Raw genomic sequence first — 20,911 nt, 5'->3', positions numbered from 1 at the left:
GGTGGTGGCAGTAAGGCAGTAGCTTCAAAAACCAGCGAAGAAATATTAGCTGGAAGTAATTGTATGACCTTTAGAAGAAGAAGGAAGCGTTTGAGTCTTCCGGTTGTGCAAGATTGCGCGGAGCATATTTCAGGTTTGTTTAATCGTTTGTAATGCAAAGGATTAAAACGTTTTCAGTTAACCCGCTTCAGATTTATTGAGAGGAGACGAATTTCAATTAAATTTTCTCCTGAAAAAACTAAAACGTATTGTCACCAGCTCCTTCAGGTCTCGCCAATGCTAATGTTAGCTTATTAGCATACTTTAGCACCTGACCGGAGCTCTTCTATCTATCTATCTATCTATCTATCTATCTATCTATCTATCTATCTATCTATCGAGCTCTGACTAGCTTACTAGTTACAAGACGCATGCAGCTAGGTACACTTTCAGATGTTAACTAACGTCCGCCACGTATTTGTATACAGTAGGTACTAGTAATTGAGAATTTTGCTTACGCTACTGTTAGCTGTAAGCTATAGTACGTTAATTGGTATCACGTAACGTTTAGAGTTGGTTTATTTATGACAACGGGCTTAGCTTGCTAACTGGTGAATTAAAGCTAGTTAGGCAGTAAGGAGTGTCGGCGAGTAACTTTTCATAGATTCAGTTCACATTTAGCATTACACAGTGCGGTTTCACGCAACGTGTGTGTAGATATCTCTATTTGACTTTGACTTCTCTCCCCCCTTCTATCACACCGACGTTTTCCTTCCATTTTTGGGATTTTTTAAAATTTTGTACCAGTGAAACTGCTATGGATAAGATACGAGGCGCTACTCAGGTAACAACAGAAATTATAGGCTACAAACTTGAGCCTCCTCTCCCATACAACCCTTATACGATGGAACCTTTTTTCTATATCCTGGGCAAGACCCATCTTGACTATTACACATCAAATTCTTATTCGTACAACCCTCTTGTCCCGAGGTGTGAAATTGTTTGTGTGGCTATGTACACCTTTGCGCAAATCATGAAAAGCATGCATTGAACTGTGGAATGTACTGTCCAAAGGCTACATGCAGGCCTACATCACATGCCTAATGAACAGAAATGAAATCTTTGCACATGAATACCACAGTTGCCACTAACATGACACCAGTGCACACTGCTCTTCCATTGCCTTCCATGTTAGTCTGAAGCAGGGGGTCTCTGTCTCTGTAGCAGGCGGTGGCGAGCGGGTGCTGATGGGGGACGAAAAGGACACCTGGAAAGTGAAAACACTCGACGAAATTCTCCAAGAGAAGAAACGCAGACGGGAGCTGGAGGAGAGTACGGAGCCCAAACGTCTGAAAAATGTAAACGGAAGAGAAAGGCTGTGGTGCCCCAAACGGACCCTAGTACCCCCTATACACTTGGGGAGATCTGAAAATAGATTGGGATAAGGAATGTGGAAATGGCTCCACCTTGCCCCCCTGATAAACTAGGTGAAATGTTTGCCATATTACTTACACACATCCGATAGCTCAGATCTCCACCTGACAAGGGTCTAGGGGTTGATTTGGGGCACATTGTTTCTCTTCCCCCATCAGAGGATGCTGGTTCCCATTTTGACTTGATCATGTTTATCGAAATGTATCACAGACTGGAGCTATACCTGTACCAGTGCCTCAAACTTTATCGTGATCTTACCATATGTGCAATCAATCATTGTTATGGTTAACATACTTTTTTTTTTAACATGATTTTTTTGGGGAATGGGTATAATGTCCCCTCTTTCTCATGTCTTGTCCAGTGCGTTCCGTGCCCTGTTCCACAGACGGATGATCGGGAAGCCAAACGGGACACTCCGGAAGAAGGAGAACTACAGGATAAAAAAATGGAAATAACAATCCGGAATTCCCCGTACATACGGGAAGATTCCACAGAGGACAGGTAAAGGGGATACGAAAAAAGAGCTTTGGGAATTGGGGTCACGTTCAGGCGGGCCAGATAATGGAGAAAAAATGTGTTTCAAAACTGAACTTATTCCTTTTGAATACATTTTCTCCCATTTTTGTCCCAACTGAACGCCACCCTGCTATGCACAGGGGCAGCCTGTTTGTTGAGTCGTTGGCACTAGACAGTCTTCCCAATTCCAGGGGAGAAGAGGATGAATCGCTGGCAATAAAGCCTCCCCAGCAAATAACCAGAAAAGACAAATCTCACCACAGAAAGGAGGAGAAAAGAAAGGACAAGAGACGCCGCCGCAGTCACTCTGCTGAAGGAGGTACGTTGCCATCCTGGGACGTGTATCGCTGTAGAATGCTGCATAGGGACTGGATCATGTAGTGTTAAACTGTATTTATGCATATGTAGCACCTATTAGCACTCTATCACATTTTGTATTTATCACAGCAGCAGGGAAACGCGTTCGGCCCAAAGACAAGGACAGGGAGAGTGAGCGCAGAAAGCGGCAGTGGGAGGAGCAAGACAAGGCCCGGCGAGACTGGGAGAGGCAGAAACGCAGGGAACAGGCCAGAGCACAATCCCGCAGAGAGAGGTGACCACCGACTACTGTGACCATACACACACGCACACACACAGTTGGGTGTATTAGCGTGGATTGTTTTATCAAATATGTACAACAGAACAAATCACTTGTGTTCAAACATATGAAGTTCTCAACATGTCTGTTAATCAGTGGCATCTCATACTGTACACCTCTATCAGAATATGACCCCCAAGAGTGGGGCAAGTTGGAACAAAAGTTTCAAGAGCAAAGACTACCAAAAAAAAACATCTGCATTTTTTTTTTATTAATGCATATTGCCCCACTGTCTTGTGATGTCATATTGCTTAGTCTACTTTTAAACTTGCAGATCCTCAGTCACTGCTCAGTCATCACGTTTACTGTGCAGTTACCTGTCACACTGTATACTGTACTCTTCCCCGTCACACTGTATACTGTACTCTTCCCCTTCCCTGAAGCAGACATTAACGGTGTGGGGTGGGTGACTTTTGGGTTTCTGGAGAGCTCCTGACAGGATTCCCCCGTCTTCCCCGGACTACAGGGACAGGTTGGAGCAGGTGGAGCGCCAGCGCGAGAGGGACCGCAAGCTCCGTGAGCAGCAACAGAAGGAGCAGCGTGAGCAGAAGGAGAGGGAGAGAAGGGCAGAGGTGCGCCGGAAAGAGCGCGAGGTGCGGCGAGAAGGTCAGGCTTCACACATGCATATTCGCACACACACATAAGATTAAAGTTTATAGCTTTAGAGTGTGTGTGAATGATGTACGTCTTTTGATGTATCTAAGGGCACGCTGTTGGTGAAGGAAGCTAAATGTGTTGTCCCCCTCTGACAGTTCCGGGCCCCCACCGTGCGCTGCCCGATGAGTACGGTGACAAGCCCAAACAGAGCCACCGCAGTCGCAGCCCCAACCAGGCTCCCCGGGATAGACTGGAGCAAAACAGCGAGCCGCACAGAACTGGTGGTGAGACTAACCAATGAAGTTGTTTTTAGATAATATTGCTTTGGTGGTAGTTAGCGTCAAAATAAATTAAATCCATGACTTATAATGCGGTGCTTGTGTTTGTGGTCCAGCGGCAAAGGATGAGAAGCCTGAGGACAAGGACCTTCTCTCTGACCTCCAGGACATCAGTGACAGCGAGAGGAAGACCAGTACAGGAGAGTCCTCCTTAGGTAGACACACTCATTTACAGTCGCAACATACCCCACTGTCATTTTACACCAGATTGGCATCACAAAAAAGGAATGAAACAAAAGCAAACTACCACTGATTTAATCAGTAACAGAGTTCTGTTTATAGATATTCAGTCGACACATCTTGTTATGTCCATGTGGGTAGTTTGGTGGTGACAGAGTGGACTTCCCTTTCCTAGTTTCAGGGTCAGGCTCTGATGATGAGGAGGAGAATGATGATGGATCTAGCAGCGAGGAAGAGGAATCGGGTTCGGGCTCAGGAGAATCTGACCAGACTGCAGGTCTGCTGAATTTGTCTGTCTCTGTTATTGTGATTTGTGTGTGTGATCGTGTGCGTGTCTTATCCCTGACTACCATTACGGTGTTGTCACGGTGACATGGCTCTGACCCACCCATTGTCTGTGTTTCAGGTGACGTGAGTGAAGACGAGCGGTCTGAGGAGGAGTTTGAGGAAGAAAGAGGGAACAGCAACCATATTGCCCCAGGTAGGCATTTCACACCCCATTTGTCTGGTGGCAGTCATTTGAACAGGTATTATTATGTCATGTCTAAGTGTAAAGCTTGTTTTGACTGGTCTTGAAGCTTGTTTATCTAAAGGGTTAGGAGGTATACTCAACCAGCTGCTAGATACTATTTTGTTATTTTTCTATAAGTTATAACTGCCCCCTCATTAACCATCCCAGTGCCTGAGTCCCGATTTGACCATGACACTGAGGAAAGTGGAGAGGAGGAGGAAGAGGACGAGGAGGAGGAGGAAGCAGGGGAGGGAGATGTTACCCCCCAGTCGGTGTCTCACTCCCACTCAGCCACCCCTGAACCTGAGGAGAACTACATCCCTGACTCTCCTCCCATCTCCCCGGTGGAGCTAAAGAAGGAGCTGCCCAAGTACCTGCCAGCTCTACAGGTCTGTGTTTGGCAGCACACCACACCTGGGTCAAATACATGTTTGTTTTATTTCAAATACCTGAGGAGCGCTTGACCTAGCTTACCCAGTATATTGGGGTCCATTAGAATATTTCAAGAAATGCTCAAGTATTTGACAGAAAACGAAAACAAATTTGACCCATACCTGTACACACACGCAAATCATATAGAGACGTATTGATTGACATTGGTTTCTTGTCTTTTCCAGGGGTGTCGCAGTGTCGAGGAGTTCCAGTGTCTTAATCGTATCGAGGAAGGGACCTACGGCGTGGTGTACAGGGCCAAGGACAAAAAAACAGGTACAGTTCATTCGGAAAGTATTCAGACACCTTCACTTTTTCCACATTTTGTTACTTTACAGCCTTATTCTTATTTCCTCATCATTCTACACTTTTTTTTTTTGCAAATGTATTACAAATTGAAGAACAGAAATACCTTACATACATAAGTATTCAGACTCTTTGCTATGAGACTTGAAATTGAGCTCAGGTGCATCCTGTTTCCATTGATCATCCTTGAGATGTTTCTACATCTTGATTGGAGTCCACCTGTGGTAAATTCAGTTGATTGGATATGATTTGGAAAGGCACATACCTGTTTATATAAGGTCCCACAGTTGACAGTGCATGACAGAGCAAAAACCAAACCATGGGGTTGAAGGAATTGTCTGTAGAGTTCCGAGAAAGAATTGTCGAGTCACAGATCTGGGGAAGGGTACCAAAAACTTTCTGCAGCATTGAAGGCCCCCAGGAACACAGTGGCCTCCATCATTCTTAAATGGAAGAACTTTGGAACCACCAAGACTTTTCCTAGAGCTGGCCGCCCGGCCAAATTGAGCGATCGGGGGAGAAGGGCTTTGGTCAAGGAGGTGACCAAGAACCGATGGTCATCTGAAAGAGCTCCAGAGTTCCTCTGTGGAGATGGGAGAACCTTCCAGAAGGACAACAACTCTGCAGAATTCCACCAATCAGGTCTTTATGCTAGTGCCCAGACGGAAGCCACTCCTCAGTAAAAGGCACATGACAGCCCGCTTGGAATTTGCCAAATGGCACCTAAAGGACTCTCAGACCAGGAGAAACAAGATTCTCTGGTCTGATTAAACCAACATTGAAATCTTAGGCCTGAATGCCAAGTATCACATCTGGAGGAAACCTGGCACCATCCCAATGGTGAAGCAAGGTGGTGGCAGCGTCATGCTGTGGGGATGTTTTTCAGCGGCAGGGACTGTGAGACTAGTCGGGATCGAGGGAAAGATGAACGGAGCAAAATACAGAGAGATCCTTGATGAAAACCTGCTCAGGACCTTTGACTGGGGCGAAGGTTCCCCTTCCAGCAGGACAACAACCCTAAGCACACAGCCAAGACAATGCAGGAGTGGCTTCGGGACAAGTCTCTGAATGTCCTTGAGTGGCCCAGCCAGAGCCCGGACTTGAACCCGGTCAAACATATCTGGAGAGACCTGAAAATAGGTGTGCAGCAATGCTCCCCATTCAACCTGACAGAGCTTGACAGGATCTGCAGAGAAGAATGGGAGAAACTCCCCAAATACAAGTGTGCCAAGCTTGTAATCGCTGCCAAAGGTGCTTCAACAAAGTACTGAGTAAATGGTCTGAATACTTACGTGATATTTATTTTTATTACATTTGCCAACACTTCTAAAAACCTGTTTTTGCTTTGTCATTATGGGGTATTGTGTGTAGATTGAGGGGGGAAAAAACCTATTTAATCCATTTTAGAATAAGGCTGTAACGTAACAAAATGTTGAAAAAGTCAAGGGGTATGAATTCATTCCAAAGTCACTGTGGGCTACCTTGCAATCGATTTCCAATCCATCCCTGGACTCGGACACACACTAAAACACACCTTTCCCTTTCAGATGAGATTGTGGCCTTGAAGCGTTTGAAGATGGAGAAGGAGAAAGAAGGTTTCCCCATCACGTCTCTGAGAGAGATCAACACCATTCTGAAGGCCCAGCACCCCAACATCGTCACTGTCAGGGTGAGGAGCATAGAAATACATATTGGTCTTCTATTTCTATGGTGAGTGGCACACACCTGATTTAGAGGAAGCCCCCCTCCAATATTTCGAAATTAGTTTTGTATAGCTTCTTTCATCTGAAAGGGTAGCACAAATTCAAGTAATAAAATGGATAAGAGCAATGTATACTAGTGCTAGCTGAACTCGTACTTAATCACGTTTTCTCCCATGTTAGGAAATCGTTGTTGGAAGCAACATGGACAAGATCTACATTGTTATGAACTACGTGGAGCACGACCTGAAGAGCTTGATGGAGACCATGAAACAGCCTTTCCTGCCAGGTAACTTTGTGGGATACAGTTTGAGTTGGACTTAATGCGGTATGCAAATGTCCACCAGCCATTTTCCCATATCATGTGGCTAGGTAAGTGGTGCTCTGTTTGGAATAGAAATGAAATGTGAGCTCTGGTGGGTTCCCTTTGTTTACCTAGCAAATGTTGTCATGCTTCTGTGGTGACCATGCTACCACAAGGGTTAGTACTTCTTCCCAGACGATGTGGTCTGGGGTTTAAATGATTGTTTTAATGTTTATGAACTCATGTCTCTTGTTTCCTCTTTTTCGTTGGCCTCAGGTGAAGTGAAGACCCTGATGATCCAACTGCTGCGAGGCGTCCGCCATCTCCACGACAACTGGATCCTCCACCGCGACCTGAAGACCTCCAACCTGCTGCTCAGCCACAAGGGGATCCTTAAGGTGCCATAGATATCTTCTTGTATTATGTTATGCTATGTCCCATTTATATTAAAACCACTGTGGGTTGGGAACTTCAGATGAGGATTAGGTCATCCATGGCTCGGATGAAGAAATACTTGGCTCTAGGCTTGTTGATGACAAAGAATAATGACGTTAATGTGTGTGAGAGGGTGTGCTTGCCTCATAGGCATCTTTGTGATGTTTGTTGCGCTCTTCTAGGTGGGGGACTTTGGTCTGGCCCGTGAGTATGGTTCTCCCCTGAAGCCCTATACGCCTGTGGTGGTGACACTGTGGTACCGTTCTCCAGAGCTGCTGCTGGGAGCCAAAGTGAGTCGGAACTTGAGCACAGATCTGGAATCAGTTTACCCTCCCCAAATCCTAATGATAAATTGTTGGATGACATGCAAAACCGATCTTTTGATCAGTGTCTCGGGCAACATAGCCACACAGTAATTAACCTCGTTCCCAGGCTATTGAGCACATTGCATATAAGCCTGGTACATCAATGATTCAAATTTGGCCTTGGTGGGAATGACCATAGAATTATATGGGAGTGACATTACTGAGTGAAGTATTTGTCATAACATTTTTGCGAATCACATGACTGCGAGGTGTAGGTAGCTCTGTGCTTGTGGTGTACTAGCATATGGGGAGGGTTAGGGGGAAGGTGTTGTGGGAAACGATTGGTTGATAGATGAAGCCTATGCACCGGGAGCTTCTGATGGTCTTTCTATATTGGCTAATGAAGGCCAAGTTTGGCGTGTTGGTCTACCAGACTCTTTGCATTTGGGCGGAAGTGGCTGGGAACGAGAATACACACCTGCATTCGGAGACACAAGAATACTATGTCAAAATACCTCTGCTCTACAAAGACGCAAAACAACTGAGTCAAAATGTCTCAAACATCAAAGACCCTCTACAGTCAAAATGGTCCCATTCTAAACCCTAAACAAGTCCCTACCTGACTGAGAACCTTGCCACAGCCAGACAACGCAACACATACTTCATACACCTTCAAATATTGTAGAAGTATGGTTCTGAACATATCCCAAGACTACATATATGCAGCACCAAGTCAAGGCTTGCCCTCGCCCAGACTAAACACTCCAACCCAGACTCATGTAGTGCTGTCTGTTCCTTGGAATACTGTGGTTTTAGCATGTTTTTCTCTCCACAGGAGTACTCCACAGCTGTGGACTTGTGGTCTGTGGGCTGCATATTTGGAGAGCTCCTTACCCAGAAACCTCTCTTCCCTGGAAAATCTGAAATCGACCAAATTAACAAGATATTTAAGGTTAGCTAATTTTGATCAAGAAGTCCCATTTTCATACTGTCTGGAACGTAATAGCACTTTACCCCACTCCTACAGTACCAGTCAAAAGTTTGGACACCACTACTCATCCCAGGGTTTTTCCTTATTTTTCCTTTTTTCTACATTGTAGACTAATAGTGAAGACATCAAAACTATGAAATAACACATGGAATCATGTAGTAACCAAAAAAGTATTAAACATATCAAAATATATTTAAGGTTCTTGAAAGTAGCCACCTTATGCCTTTGACAGCTTGCACGCTCTTGGCATTCTCTCAACCAGCTTCATGAGGTAGTCACCTGGAATGCATTTCAATTAACAGGTGTGCCTTGTTAAAAGTTAATTTGTGAAATTTCTTTCCTTAATGTTTGAGCCAATCGGTTGTGTTGTGACAAGGTAGGGGTGGTATACAGAAGATAGCCATATTTGGTAAAAGACAAAGTCCATATTATGGCAAGAACAGCTCAAATAAGCAAAGAGAAACGACAGTTCGTCATTACTTTAAGACATCAGGGTCAGTAAATCTGGAACAGTTCAAGACCTTTGACATTTTCTTCAAGTGCAGTCGAATAAACCATAATGCAATATTTTGAAACTGGCTATCATGAGGACCGTCACAGGAATGGAAGACCCAGAGTTACCTCTGCTGCAGAGGATAAGTTTATTAGAGTTACCAGCCTCAGATTGCAGTCCAAATAAATGCTTCACAGAGTTCAAGTAACAGACACATCTCAACATCTACTGTTCAGAGGAGACTGCTTGAATCAGTCCTTTATGGTCAAATTGCTGCAAAGAAAACACTACTAGAGGACACCAATAAGAAGAGACTTACTTGGGCCAAGAAACACGAGCAATGGAAATCTGTCCTTTGGTCTGAGGAGTTCACATTTGAGATTTTTTTGTTGTTGAGACGCAGCGTAGGTGATGGGATGATGTCCGCAAATGTGGTTCCCACCATGATGCATGGAGGTGTGGGGGTGCTTTGCTGGTGATACTGTCTGATTTATTTAGAATTCAAGGCACAGTTAACCAGCATGGCTACCACAGCATTCTGCAGAGATATGCTCTCCTCTGGTTTGCGCTTAGTGGGACTATCATTTGTTTTTCAACAGCACAATGACCCAACACACCTCTAGGCTGTGTAAAGGCTATTTGACCAAGAAAGATAGTGATGGAGTGCTGCATCAGATGACCTGGCCTCCACAATCACCCAACCGTAACCCAATTGAGATAGTTTGGGATGATTTAGACCACAGAGTGAAGGTAAACCAGCCATCAAAATCAAGTCAAATTGTATTTGTCACATGCGCCGACTACAACAAGGTGTAGACCTTACAGTGAAACGCTAACTTACAAGCCCTTAACCAACAACGCAGTTTTAAGAAAATAAAAAGGGTTAAAGTATTTACTAAGAAAGTTAAGTAAAAAAATGTACTAAGGAGCAACAATAAAATAACAGTAGCGAGGCTATATACAGTAACGGTTAGTTGAGGTAATATGTACATGTAGGTAGAGGTAAAGTGACAATGCATGGATAATAAACAAGAGTAGCAGCAGTGTAAAAATGGGAGGAGGGGACAAGGCAAATAGTCCGGGTAGCCATTTGTTTAGCTGTTAAGTCTTATGGCTTGTTAAGAAGCCTTTTGGACCTAGACTTGGCTCTCTGTCACTGCTTGCCGTGTGGTAGCAGAGAGAAAGTCTTTTACTAGGGTGGCTGGAGTCTTTGGCAATTTTTTGGGCCTTTCTCTGACACCGCTGGGTATGGAGGTACTGGATGGCAGGAAGCTTGGCCCCAGTGATGTACTGGCAAGGCACTAGCCTTCTGTAGTGCCTTGTGGTTGGAGGCCGAGCAGTTGCCGTACCAGGCGGTGATGCAACCAGTCATGATTCGATGGTGCAGCTGTATAACTTTTTGAGGATCTGAGGACCCATGCCAAATCTTTTCAGTCTCCTTTGGGGGAATAGGCATTGTCGTGCCGTCTTCACGACTGTCTTGGTGTGTTTGGACCATGTTAGTTTGGTGATGTGGACACCAAGGAACTTGAAGCTCTCAACCTGCTCCACTACAGCTCTGTTGATGAGAATGGGGGCATACTCGCTCCTCCTTTTCTGTAGTCCACAATCATCTCTTTTTTTTCTTGATCACGTTGAGGGAGAGATTGTTATCCTGGCACCACATGGCCAGGTCTCTGACCTCCTCCCTATAGGCTGTCTTGTTGGTGATCAGGCCTACTACTGTTGTCATCAGCAAACTTAATGATGGTGTTGGAGTCGTGCTTGGCCATGCGGTCATGGGTGAACAGGGAGTACAAGAGGGGACTGAGCACGCATCCCTGAGGGGCCTCTGTGTTGAGGATCAGCGTGTTGTTACCTACCCTTATCACCTGGGGGAGGCCCGTCAGGAAGTCCAGGATCTGGTTGCAGAGGGACGTGTTTAGTCCCAGGGTCCTTAGCTTAGTTATGAGCTTTGAGGGCACTATGGTGTTGAACGCTGAGCTGTAGTCAATGAATAGCATTCTCACGTAGGTGTTCCTTTTATCCAGGTGTGAAAGGGCAGTGTGGAGTGCAATAGAGATGGCATCATCTGTGGATCTGTTGGGGCGGTATGCAAATTGGTGTTGCTTGACTTGAAGCTAGCATAGAAGTTATTTGGCTCATCTGATAGGCTTGTGTCACTGGGCAGCTCGCGGCTGTGCTTCCCTTTGTAGTCCGTAATAGTTTGCAAGCCCTGCCACATCTGACGAGCGTTGGAGCCGGTGTGCTCAGCATATGTGGGAACTCCTTCGAGACTTGGAAAAGCATTCCAGGTGAAGCTGGTTGAGAGTGCCAATAGTGTGCAAAGCTGTCAAGGCAAAGGGTGACTACTTTGAAGAATATCAAATATATTTTGATTTAACTTTTTTGGTGTCTTCATGATTCCATGTGTTCATAGTTTTGATGTCTTCACTATTATTCTACAATGTGAACATTGTTTTAAAAAAAAAAGAAAGAAAAACCCTTGAATGAGTAGGTGTGTCCAAACTTTTGACTGGTACTGTACATCTGCATACATTCTTGATAGCCACCACGTTTTTGTGAGTTTTGCAGTTTTTATGATCTCCCCACAGGGTTGCAGAGTTAGGAATATAATATAGTCGGATTAAATGGATTTAATTTGACGGCACAATCTATTTTTCAGAAAGTGACTGCGGTTCAATGACCCAGTCTCTTTTAGACAGTGTGACGTAAAACTCAGATTAAAACATGTGGTCTTAACTGTGCTCCAGTACTCCTCACTTAGCAGTTCAGAACATACCAGACAAAATGGGGACCACCCTTCATATACACATAATATCTCTGTCTGTGTGTTGATGCGTGTTCTCACCAGGACTTGGGGTCGCCCAGCGAGAAGATTTGGCCGGGCTACAACGAACTCCCTGCCGTGAAGAAGATGACTTTCACAGAGTACCCCTACAACAACATGCGCAAGCGCTTCGGAGCCCTGCTTTCAGACCAGGGCTTCGACCTCATGAACAAGTACGTCTACTCAACTTCAGACTTGCACTTACCCCTAACCATTTCAACCACATGATTAGTTACAACACCATTCATTACTAACCTATTAAAAAAAACCTGACCTAACTCACCTTTACACCAAACCTCAGACTTACTCGAAATTCAACCTCAACTGTGCAGTGTATCTAAAGTGAGAGAATGCATTTTTTTTGTACCTTATTCTTAATTATCCATCAACCTGAAAGACTTGTGTGTCTGTGCCAATGTGGTCTTTGCTCTTTCAGCAGGGGGGATTTAACATCAGCATTGCTATGCCTTGATGTAATGTGTCTGCTGTCAGGCCTGCCCTGTGATATGCTCTCCATGTCTTCTGCTTCAGTCACTGCACTCTTGGCAAGCTGACTATAAACAGGACAGAGAAGTAGTGTTTTGGCATTGCATCAAAGTACCTCAGCCCTCCTCCAGACCTGTATTGCATTTCACAGCTTTGGTTTTTATCTTTGCTTGCCTGTGTCTCACAACTGCATTAAAGCAGGGCCTTTCATAAATTAATGTTAGGATATTTTACACGCAACTGACCGAAGACTGAACACACTCGCATCATCGGCGAAGAAAAGTAGCAGGCGAGCCAGCAAGATGGAGAGAGGTTGAGGGAGGCAGAAAGAACCATGTGCATATGTCTTGGTAATCTGTATCTCACATATTTACCAAAGTATCCTTAAGTTCACCTTTATTTAAATGCACAACTTTCCCTAGGCCTTTATAGCATATCATCTAGTTAGGCTATAACACGGCAAAGAATATGTTTTGTGATAACTGCACAGTGAATTACATTTTGTAACATTGTTTTTCAGTTAGGGTTTTTTTTCTAAACGCTAACGATCTCAATTTAGTTTAAACATTCACACCCCTATTATTTGCGTCATACACCTGTAATGGGTGGCCATGTATGGCCAAGGGAGGGGCTGGGGTCAGCTTTTGGGTGAAGTTTGACACCAGTCCAACTGAGTGGAATGCTGCAACAGTCACATGACCCAGGAAGTGCAGTGACCCCTGGCCAGTGGCTGCTAGCCGTCTCATTAGACCTTGACCCCCTGTGGTCTATGTTTGGACTGGAGGCTGGACCTCCTTCAGCCGCAGAACTGGACTGGTGTAAGTCTGTTCATTGAGTGTGTAGGCTTTCCGGATGGACATGGCAGTCCTGTTTCAGTTTGGAACATCACACTCCTCCATGGCACCAGGCTGTAGGGGGAGAGTTTAGGACTGTGACCTGATTTTTGACCTTGCAGAGGAAGTATGCATCTCAATTAGGGATGTCCCTGACAAAAAAAAGTTGTCTGTTCTTTTGACCAATCGATTGGTATTTTTTCATATACACTGCTCAAGAAAATAAAGGGAACACTTAAACAACACAATGTAACTCCAAGTCAATCACACTTCTGTGAAATCAAACTGTCCACTTAGGAAGCAACACTGATTGACAATAAATTTCACATGCTGTTGTGCAAATGGAATAAACAACAGGTGGAAATTATAGGCAATTAGCAAGACACCCCCAATAAAGGAGTGGTTCTGCAGGTGGTGACCACAGACCACTTCTCAGTTCCTATGCTTCCTGGCTGATGTTTTGGTCACTTTCGAATGCAGGCGGTGCTTTCACTCTAGTGGTAGCATGAGACGGAGTCTACAACCCACACAAGTGGCTCAGGTAGTGCAGCTCATCCAGGATGGCACATCAATGCAAGCTGTGGCAAGAAGGTTTGCTGTGTCTGTCAGCGTAGTGTCCAGAGCATGGAGGCGCTACCAGGAGACAGGCCAGTACATCAGGAGATGTGGAGGAGGCCGTAGGAGGGCAACAACCCAGCAGCAGGACCGCTACCTCCGCCTTTGTGCAAGGAGGAGCACTGCCAGAGCCCTGCAAAATTTACATTTACATTTTAGTCATTTAGCAGACGCTCTTATCCAGAGCGACTTACAGTAGTGAATGCATACATTTCATTTCATACATTTTGTTTTTTCTGTGCTGGCCCCCCGTGGGAATCGAACCCACAACCCTGGCGTTGCAAACACCATGCTCTACCAACTGAGCTACAGGGGAGGCTGACCTCCAGCAGGCCACAAATGTGCATGTGTCTGCTCAAACGGTCAGAAACAGACTCCATGAGGGTGGTATCAGGGCCCGACGTCCACAGGTGGGGGTTGTGCTTACAGCCCAACACCGTGCAGGACGTTTGGCATTTGCCAGAGAACACCAAGATTGGCAAATTCGCCACTGGCGCCCTGTGCGCTTCACAGATGAAAGCAGGTTCACACTGAGCACATGTGACAGAGTCTGGAGACGCCGTGGAGAACGTTCTGCTGCCTGCAACATCCTCCAGCATGACCGGTTTGGCGGTGGGTCAGTCATGGTGTGGGGTGGCATTTCTTTGGGGGGCCGCACAGCCCTCCATGTGCTCGCTAGAGGTAGCCTGACTGCCATTAGGTACCGAGATGAGATCCTCAGACCCCTTGTGAGACCATATGCTGGTGCGGTTGGCCCTGGGTTCCTCCTAATGCAAGACAATGCTAGACCTCATGTGGCTGGAGTGTGTCAGTGCAAGAGGAAGGCATTGATGCTATGGACTGGCCCGCCCGTTCCCCAGACCTGAATCCAATTGAGCACATCTGGGACATCATGTCTCGCTCCATCCACCAACGCCACGTTGCACCACAGACTGTCCAGGAGTTGGCGGATGCTTTAGTCCAGGTCTGGGAGGAGATCCCTCAGGAGACCATCCGCCACCTCATCAGGAGCATGCCCTGGCGTTGTAGGGAGGTCATACACGCACGTGGAGGCCACACACACTACTGAGCCTCATTTTGACTTGTTTTAAGGACATTACATCAAAGTTGGATCAGCCTGTAGTGTGGTTTTCCACTTTAATTTTGAGTGCGACTCCAAATCCAGACCTCCATGGGTTGATAAATTGGATTTCCATTGATTATTTTTGTGTGATTTTGTTGTCAGCACATTCAACTATGTAAAGAAAAAAGTATTTAATAAGATTATTTCATTCATTCAGATCTAGGATGTGTTATTTTAGTGTTCCCTTTATCTTTTTGAGCAGTGTATTTGACACATCCTATGTGTTTTAATCAAATCAACTATATTCACTGAGCTTGTCTGATGCTTTAAGCACACTGTTTGATTAAATAATTAAGACACACAAATGACTAGAGGGAGTCCGACTAGCAATTGATTTGATTGTGCCGGGCTGGGCTCAGACTTGCTCCGCTGTGTAAAAATAAATAAGACAGTGACTGACCAGCACCCGTTGTCTTTCTCCTCCCTGTTGCAGACCACCATAGAACATCAGTGTTTATCGCACTGTCCATGTTACTGAAGCTGCAACATAATTAGACATTTCTGACAGAAAAATTCTGTTACCGAAATCTCTAATTTGTTAAGGAAAAACATTCCTTATTCCCTCAACCCCCGCTCTCATTTACATGACATATGTATGCATCGCGTGCACGTGTCCGAAGAGCTATTCGCACAGGATTAGTATTACTAGAGAAGCTTGGTTGTAATTATTACTCCAGAATGTCTGTTATTTCAGAGGACAATTCGGACGTGATTTAGTTATTTCCAAATTGCCCCCTGTAATAGACAGTTATGACGGAAGCCTGGAGATTTTTATTCTAGCCGTCAAGATACATTATTTCAACATGTCCAGGTGATAACTCAAGCTTGGTTTGGTATGGTTTAGAAACCATCTTTCGTGTAGTGTCGCCATAATATTTAAATTGAGGAAGTGTGATCATAATCATTAGGGGATTTTAGCGATCCGCACTACGTCCTAAATGCCTTCAGATGTGAGTTGAACAGTGCAATTGCGCTTGCGATGCATTTTAAGTCTATGGATGAGGAAGTCTAACGCTTAGATCACACCGACAGTCGTTGCGCAAAATAGTATGCATCATCATCTGGATATGTATGCAACAAAAGTTCAACATTCACCTTCTGCTACCATTTCTGTCAAGCATACAGTTTGACGTATACACCACACCGAACGCACTGCAACTGCCTCTGCAACACAATGCTGCAAGGCAAACGCAGCGTTTAATTGGACATTAAATGTAATTCTGGTGTACCAAAATGTAATGACTCTGTCAGTGTGATTTTAAGTGTAAATATTAACAGCAAGGGATGCATCAAATAAGCGCAATTTTGATGCATTTGGCAATATTCAATTAATACACACAAAACATAAACAAAAGCATTCACTGTAAACATTGATGGGCTACATGTAGGCCATTTCATATATCGTTTATGCGAACTTAGTTAAATTTATCGAATCAGTTATTTTTTTCATGCGCAAACCGCAAGCAACACCTGTCAAAGTTTCTCACCAGTCAGACATTTTCTCTCAAAACACAAGGATGTTGATTAGCACAGGTCTAGTATTATCAGAGGACCTTGGAGTTGGCCAAAAAACAGTAGGCTATGCTGGCTGGAATTGTTACTCTCCTGCCATGTAAAAATTACTGACATGGTGGATTCAAACGGGACTCAAATTACAGATGTGGTGTTTTGTGCTCGTGCACATCATTTGTTACCCGACCTCCCCATTAAAACTAATCCAGTCCGAATCGGGCACAATGGGGCCTGACCTATATCATAACGCCTACTACCTATGATCATAATAATCCTAGTAATAACAATAAGAAGGAGATCAAGAAAAAGGAGCGTAATTGTTATTATAAATATGATTTTGGAACAGTGTAAACACTAAATGATAAATAATACCAAAGGCTGTTCTAAGGGAAAGTGTAAATCCTTTATTACAGTGACGATTATTCTAGTTATTTTTTTTAAGCTGAATTTGTGAAATTGTTTACTTGACATGTCGTTGCATGAGGGTTGGTGCTCACGGAATCAGTACGCTATTAAACAAACAGGCAACAGAAGGAGGACCTGTCTTATTTCTGTAGATATATTGATGTATAAAGCCAGGCATATTTAACAGATAGGTCTATAATCAATAACCTCATTAAGGTTGGGTTTCCTCTCATTTTTCATCGACAGTAAGGCAAGGGCTGTTTTCTGGTCTCATTCTGTTGCTGCCTCTGCCGTATTGTTCTCAACACCATTATGCTGGTTAACTTTGCTATTAGGCACATAGCAACATGGTCTAGGGAAAGGCGCCAATTCAACAGAGCACAGATGTGCTTCTGAAACGAGGACAGCGACCACTATCCATCGCGGGAGAAGGCACATTTTGTTATAAAGTAATTATTTTTATTAGTGTTGCACCATTTGTTATGTAATATAACTGTATACAGTTTCAGTAGCATATGTTGTAGACTAATGGGACTGTGCCATCCCCACGGCATCACAATAGATCAGTCCACTCACAGGCGCAAATCAGACAGGTGTCTTGTACACAATACTGTATTTAAAACATTTTTGCTACTGCTTCGCTAAATAAATCTTGGTCGATCGACCAGTCGACTAAATAGGGTCAGCCCTAATCTCAATAGTTTTTAAAGGGGACTTCTTCTCCTCATCGGCTTCTCTCCAACTTCTGTCTTTTGCCTGTCCAGTTATTTTACAACTCTTGGAAGGCGTTCAATTCAAAACAGCTTTATTAATCCCGGAAGGTCAAAATTTCATTGTCAGGCTTGTTGCTTTCACTTACCCTGTGTTCAGATGAGATGAGGGAAAGGACGCCGCTTTAGACTATGGAGAGGGACCCTATGTGCTCTGTGAAATCTTTAATACAGATGACAGAAGTGCTGCCATTTTCAGTGACCTCTGCCACCCCTGGCCTTGACTTTTTCCCTTTCCCCAAGGTTCCTCACCTACTGCCCCAGCAAGAGGATCCTGTCGGATGAGGCACTGAAGCACGAGTATTTCCGGGAGACGCCGCAGCCCATCGACCCGTCCATGTTCCCCACCTGGCCCGCCAAGAGCGAGCAACAGAGGGTGAAGAGGGGCACCAGCCCGCGCCCCCCCGAGGGAGGCCTGGGCTACAGTCAGCTGGTGAGGCTGGGTTGAACTCTACATCCCTATGTCGTCCAGGGTTTAACATCTGAGCTCAGTTTCTGTCATACACAGATTATAGACCTACAGCACTCTGTGTTGTCGAGACATCCTCCCACTGCTTACTACTTATGGTTCTAGAATACATTATTTTCGTGGCATAACAGCAATGTACCTCATCAGCTAACGTGTGTGGCTTGTCGTCTCTCCAGGGTGACGATGACCTGAAAGACACCGGCTTCCATCTAACCACCAGCAACCAAGGGGCTTCTGCTGTGGGCCCAGGGTTCAGCCTCAAGTTCTGAGCTGCACATGGAGGACAGGACACCCTGTGTATGCAAAAAGAGAGACTAGCATGGTCACCTGACCAGACAATGAATCATAGGACATGTAGGTTTTAATGTGGCTGGGCTTATTGTGGGAATGGCCTCGGGTGTCAGGGGTCAGGGGTCAGCTTACTGCCCTCACTATGACCCTGTGAGGGTACAGACTGGTCATTACATGACATGAACCACGGACAAATCCGCTTAATGTCTCTTTCCGTATGGATGAATCCCAACAGTTTAACCGTCACTTCTTTTAACATTCTCGACTCGTGACAAGTGCATCGAAACCGAACTACAATTTGTCAGTAGCTTAGCTCATGTCTTTTTGTTTTGTTTTCCGTGTTTTTTTTACACTGCGGAAAAGGATCAGATTTTAAGTGGATGGTATTTCCTGAGTACTGGAGCTACTGTATAATAATGAAGCAACGTTAGATCCATGTCAATCCATCATATTGTAAGGACTTAACTGTGTGACTGACGGCTAACATACCAGGACATGTTTTTGCTAGAAATAAAATGTAAAACTCTTTTGCTGGCATTTATAAATGCTGTCTGAGCTAAGCAAACAGCACCACACACTGCCTGCCAAAGGAAAAAAGAAAGGACGTAGAGTCCAACAAAAATTCCAGCCTTGAACCCGGCTCTATAGTAACCGTCCAAGAGTGATGTCCTCTTTTGCACTGCACACTTTGTCTCAGGACATTTCGGGGAAAGAGCTCCTGATTGTATTTGTTGTTGAAGTGGCTCGTGATTTTTAGGACTAAACCATCAAGTTATTTGATTTCTAGCTAGAGGAAAATAAACCGTACATTCTCATTCTTGGGATACGGCTGGCTGCTTGGACTGGAACAGTTGAAAAACCTTCCCTCGTATGGGTACTCCTTAGAATCAGCAGAAATGGACATGCATTAATCAGTTTATCTGCGAGTCCCCTCTAAGCCCTTCTGTGGAGTATTACACCTGATGTGTCAAATGAGCAGGCAAAGCATTGGGGCCACCTAAAGGATAACTAAGCTAGCTGGATGTCTTAGGTGTTTCATATCTGAATAAAGGTCGAAACAGTTCATATGACTGCAAACAATGTTTTTGGTTTACGCAACTTTGATCCAGAGCATCCCAAATATGGTGACGTGTCTGGTGAGTATGTAGGCCATGGAAGAACTGGGACATTTTCAGCTTCCAGGAATTGTGTACAGATTCTTGCGACATGGGGCCGTGCATTATCATGCTGAAACATGAGGTGATGGCGGCGGATGAATGGCACGACAGTGGGCCTCAGGATCTCATCACGGTATCTTTGTGCATTCAAATTGCCATCGATAAAATGTAATTGTGTTTGTTGTCTGTAGCTTATGCCTGTCCATACAATAACCCCACCGCCACCATGGGGTACTCTGTTCACAACGTTGACATCAGCAAACCGCTCTCCCACACAGCGCCATACACGCTGTTTGCATCTGCCCGGTAAAGTTCAAACCGGGATTCTTTCGTGAAGAGCACACTTCTCCAGTGGCCATCGAAGGTGAGCATTTGCCCACTGAAGTCAGTTACGACGCCGAACTGCAGTCAGGTTTAGACCCTGGTGAGGACGATGAGCTTCCCTGAGACAGTTTCTGACAGTTTGTGCTAAAAGTTTCCGGTTGAGCAAACCCCCAATTTCATTAGCTGTCCGGTCTGATGATCCCCAGGTGAAGAAGCCGGATGTGGATGTCCTGGGCTGGCATGGTTATAAGTGATCTGCGGTTGTGAGGCCGGTTAAACGTACTACCAAATTCGAATAAATGACATCGGAGGCGGCTTATCGTAGAGAAATTAACAGTTCTGGTGGACATTCCTGCAGTCAGCATGCCAATTTTACGCTCCCTCAACTTGAGACATCTGTGGCATGTGTGTGTGAAACACAACTGCTCATTTTAGTGGGCTTTTATTGTCCCCAGCACAAGGTGCGTCTGTTTTAATGATCATGCTGTTTAATCAGCTTCTTGATATTCCACACCTGTCAGGTGGATAGTGAGCATTTCTCCTTTGCTAAGATAATCTAACAGGGATGTAAATTAATGTGTGCCCAAATTGAGAGAAATGAGCTTTTTATGCATATGGAACTTTTCTTTGATCTTTTATTTCAGCTCATGAAACCAACATTATGTTTTTGTGTACTGTAGGTGTCATGCATTGATGGAGTAGCTTTTAGAATGCATTACCCATGGCATAAAGTTGCCAGGCTAGTTACATTTATTTGAAATTCCTGTACAATATTTAGAAAAGTTTGAGGCTACTAGCTACCCTGTAAGTGTCAGTGAGCTCTAACTTCAATGAACATTATTGTTCACATAATACATAACAGAAACAATGCCAGTAGTGTATCTAATACTCACTTGGACACAATGTAGTTTTACATCTAGATTCAATATACTACTTAC

At 44.6% G+C, this 20,911-nt stretch overlaps 1 protein-coding gene and 1 non-coding gene across 17 annotated transcripts; one reads left to right on the top strand and one right to left on the bottom strand.

The window, feature by feature from the left end:
* The first annotated feature begins 57 nt into the window (after positions 1-57).
* On the top strand, positions 58-19,019 carry LOC106566878 (cyclin-dependent kinase 11B). 16 transcript variants are annotated; one of them, XM_045693133.2, is made up of 21 exons: positions 66-133; positions 787-823; positions 1,204-1,337; positions 1,775-1,914; positions 2,121-2,248; positions 2,377-2,521; positions 2,994-3,172; positions 3,319-3,447; positions 3,558-3,656; positions 3,857-3,958; positions 4,088-4,162; positions 4,361-4,581; positions 4,810-4,900; positions 6,478-6,599; positions 6,814-6,919; positions 7,211-7,332; positions 7,552-7,659; positions 8,510-8,626; positions 12,013-12,161; positions 17,976-18,165; positions 18,378-19,019. In XM_045693133.2, the coding sequence occupies exons 3-21, from the start codon at positions 1,227-1,229 to the stop codon at positions 18,468-18,470; spliced, it is 2,427 nt and encodes an 808-aa protein (XP_045549089.1). In that variant the 5' UTR covers positions 66-133; positions 787-823; positions 1,204-1,226; the 3' UTR covers positions 18,471-19,019. The 16 variants fall into 16 exon arrangements, with proteins under 16 accessions (XP_013990878.3, XP_045549087.2, XP_013990877.3 ...); XM_014135395.3 differs by having other exon boundaries at positions 2,070-2,248; XM_014135397.3 differs by having other exon boundaries at positions 106-133; positions 1,207-1,337; positions 2,070-2,248.
* On the bottom strand, positions 14,166-14,241 carry trnaa-ugc (transfer RNA alanine (anticodon UGC)). Its single transcript has one exon. It is a non-coding gene; the product is annotated as a tRNA-Ala (tRNA).
* Positions 19,020-20,911: the final 1,892 nt, after the last annotated feature.

Source organism: Salmo salar, chromosome 13 (assembly GCF_965601325.2).
Source record: "Salmo salar chromosome 13, fSalSal1, whole genome shotgun sequence".
NCBI lineage: Eukaryota > Metazoa > Chordata > Actinopteri > Salmoniformes > Salmonidae > Salmo > Salmo salar.
This window is presented reverse-complemented; position numbering and strand designations above follow the sequence as displayed.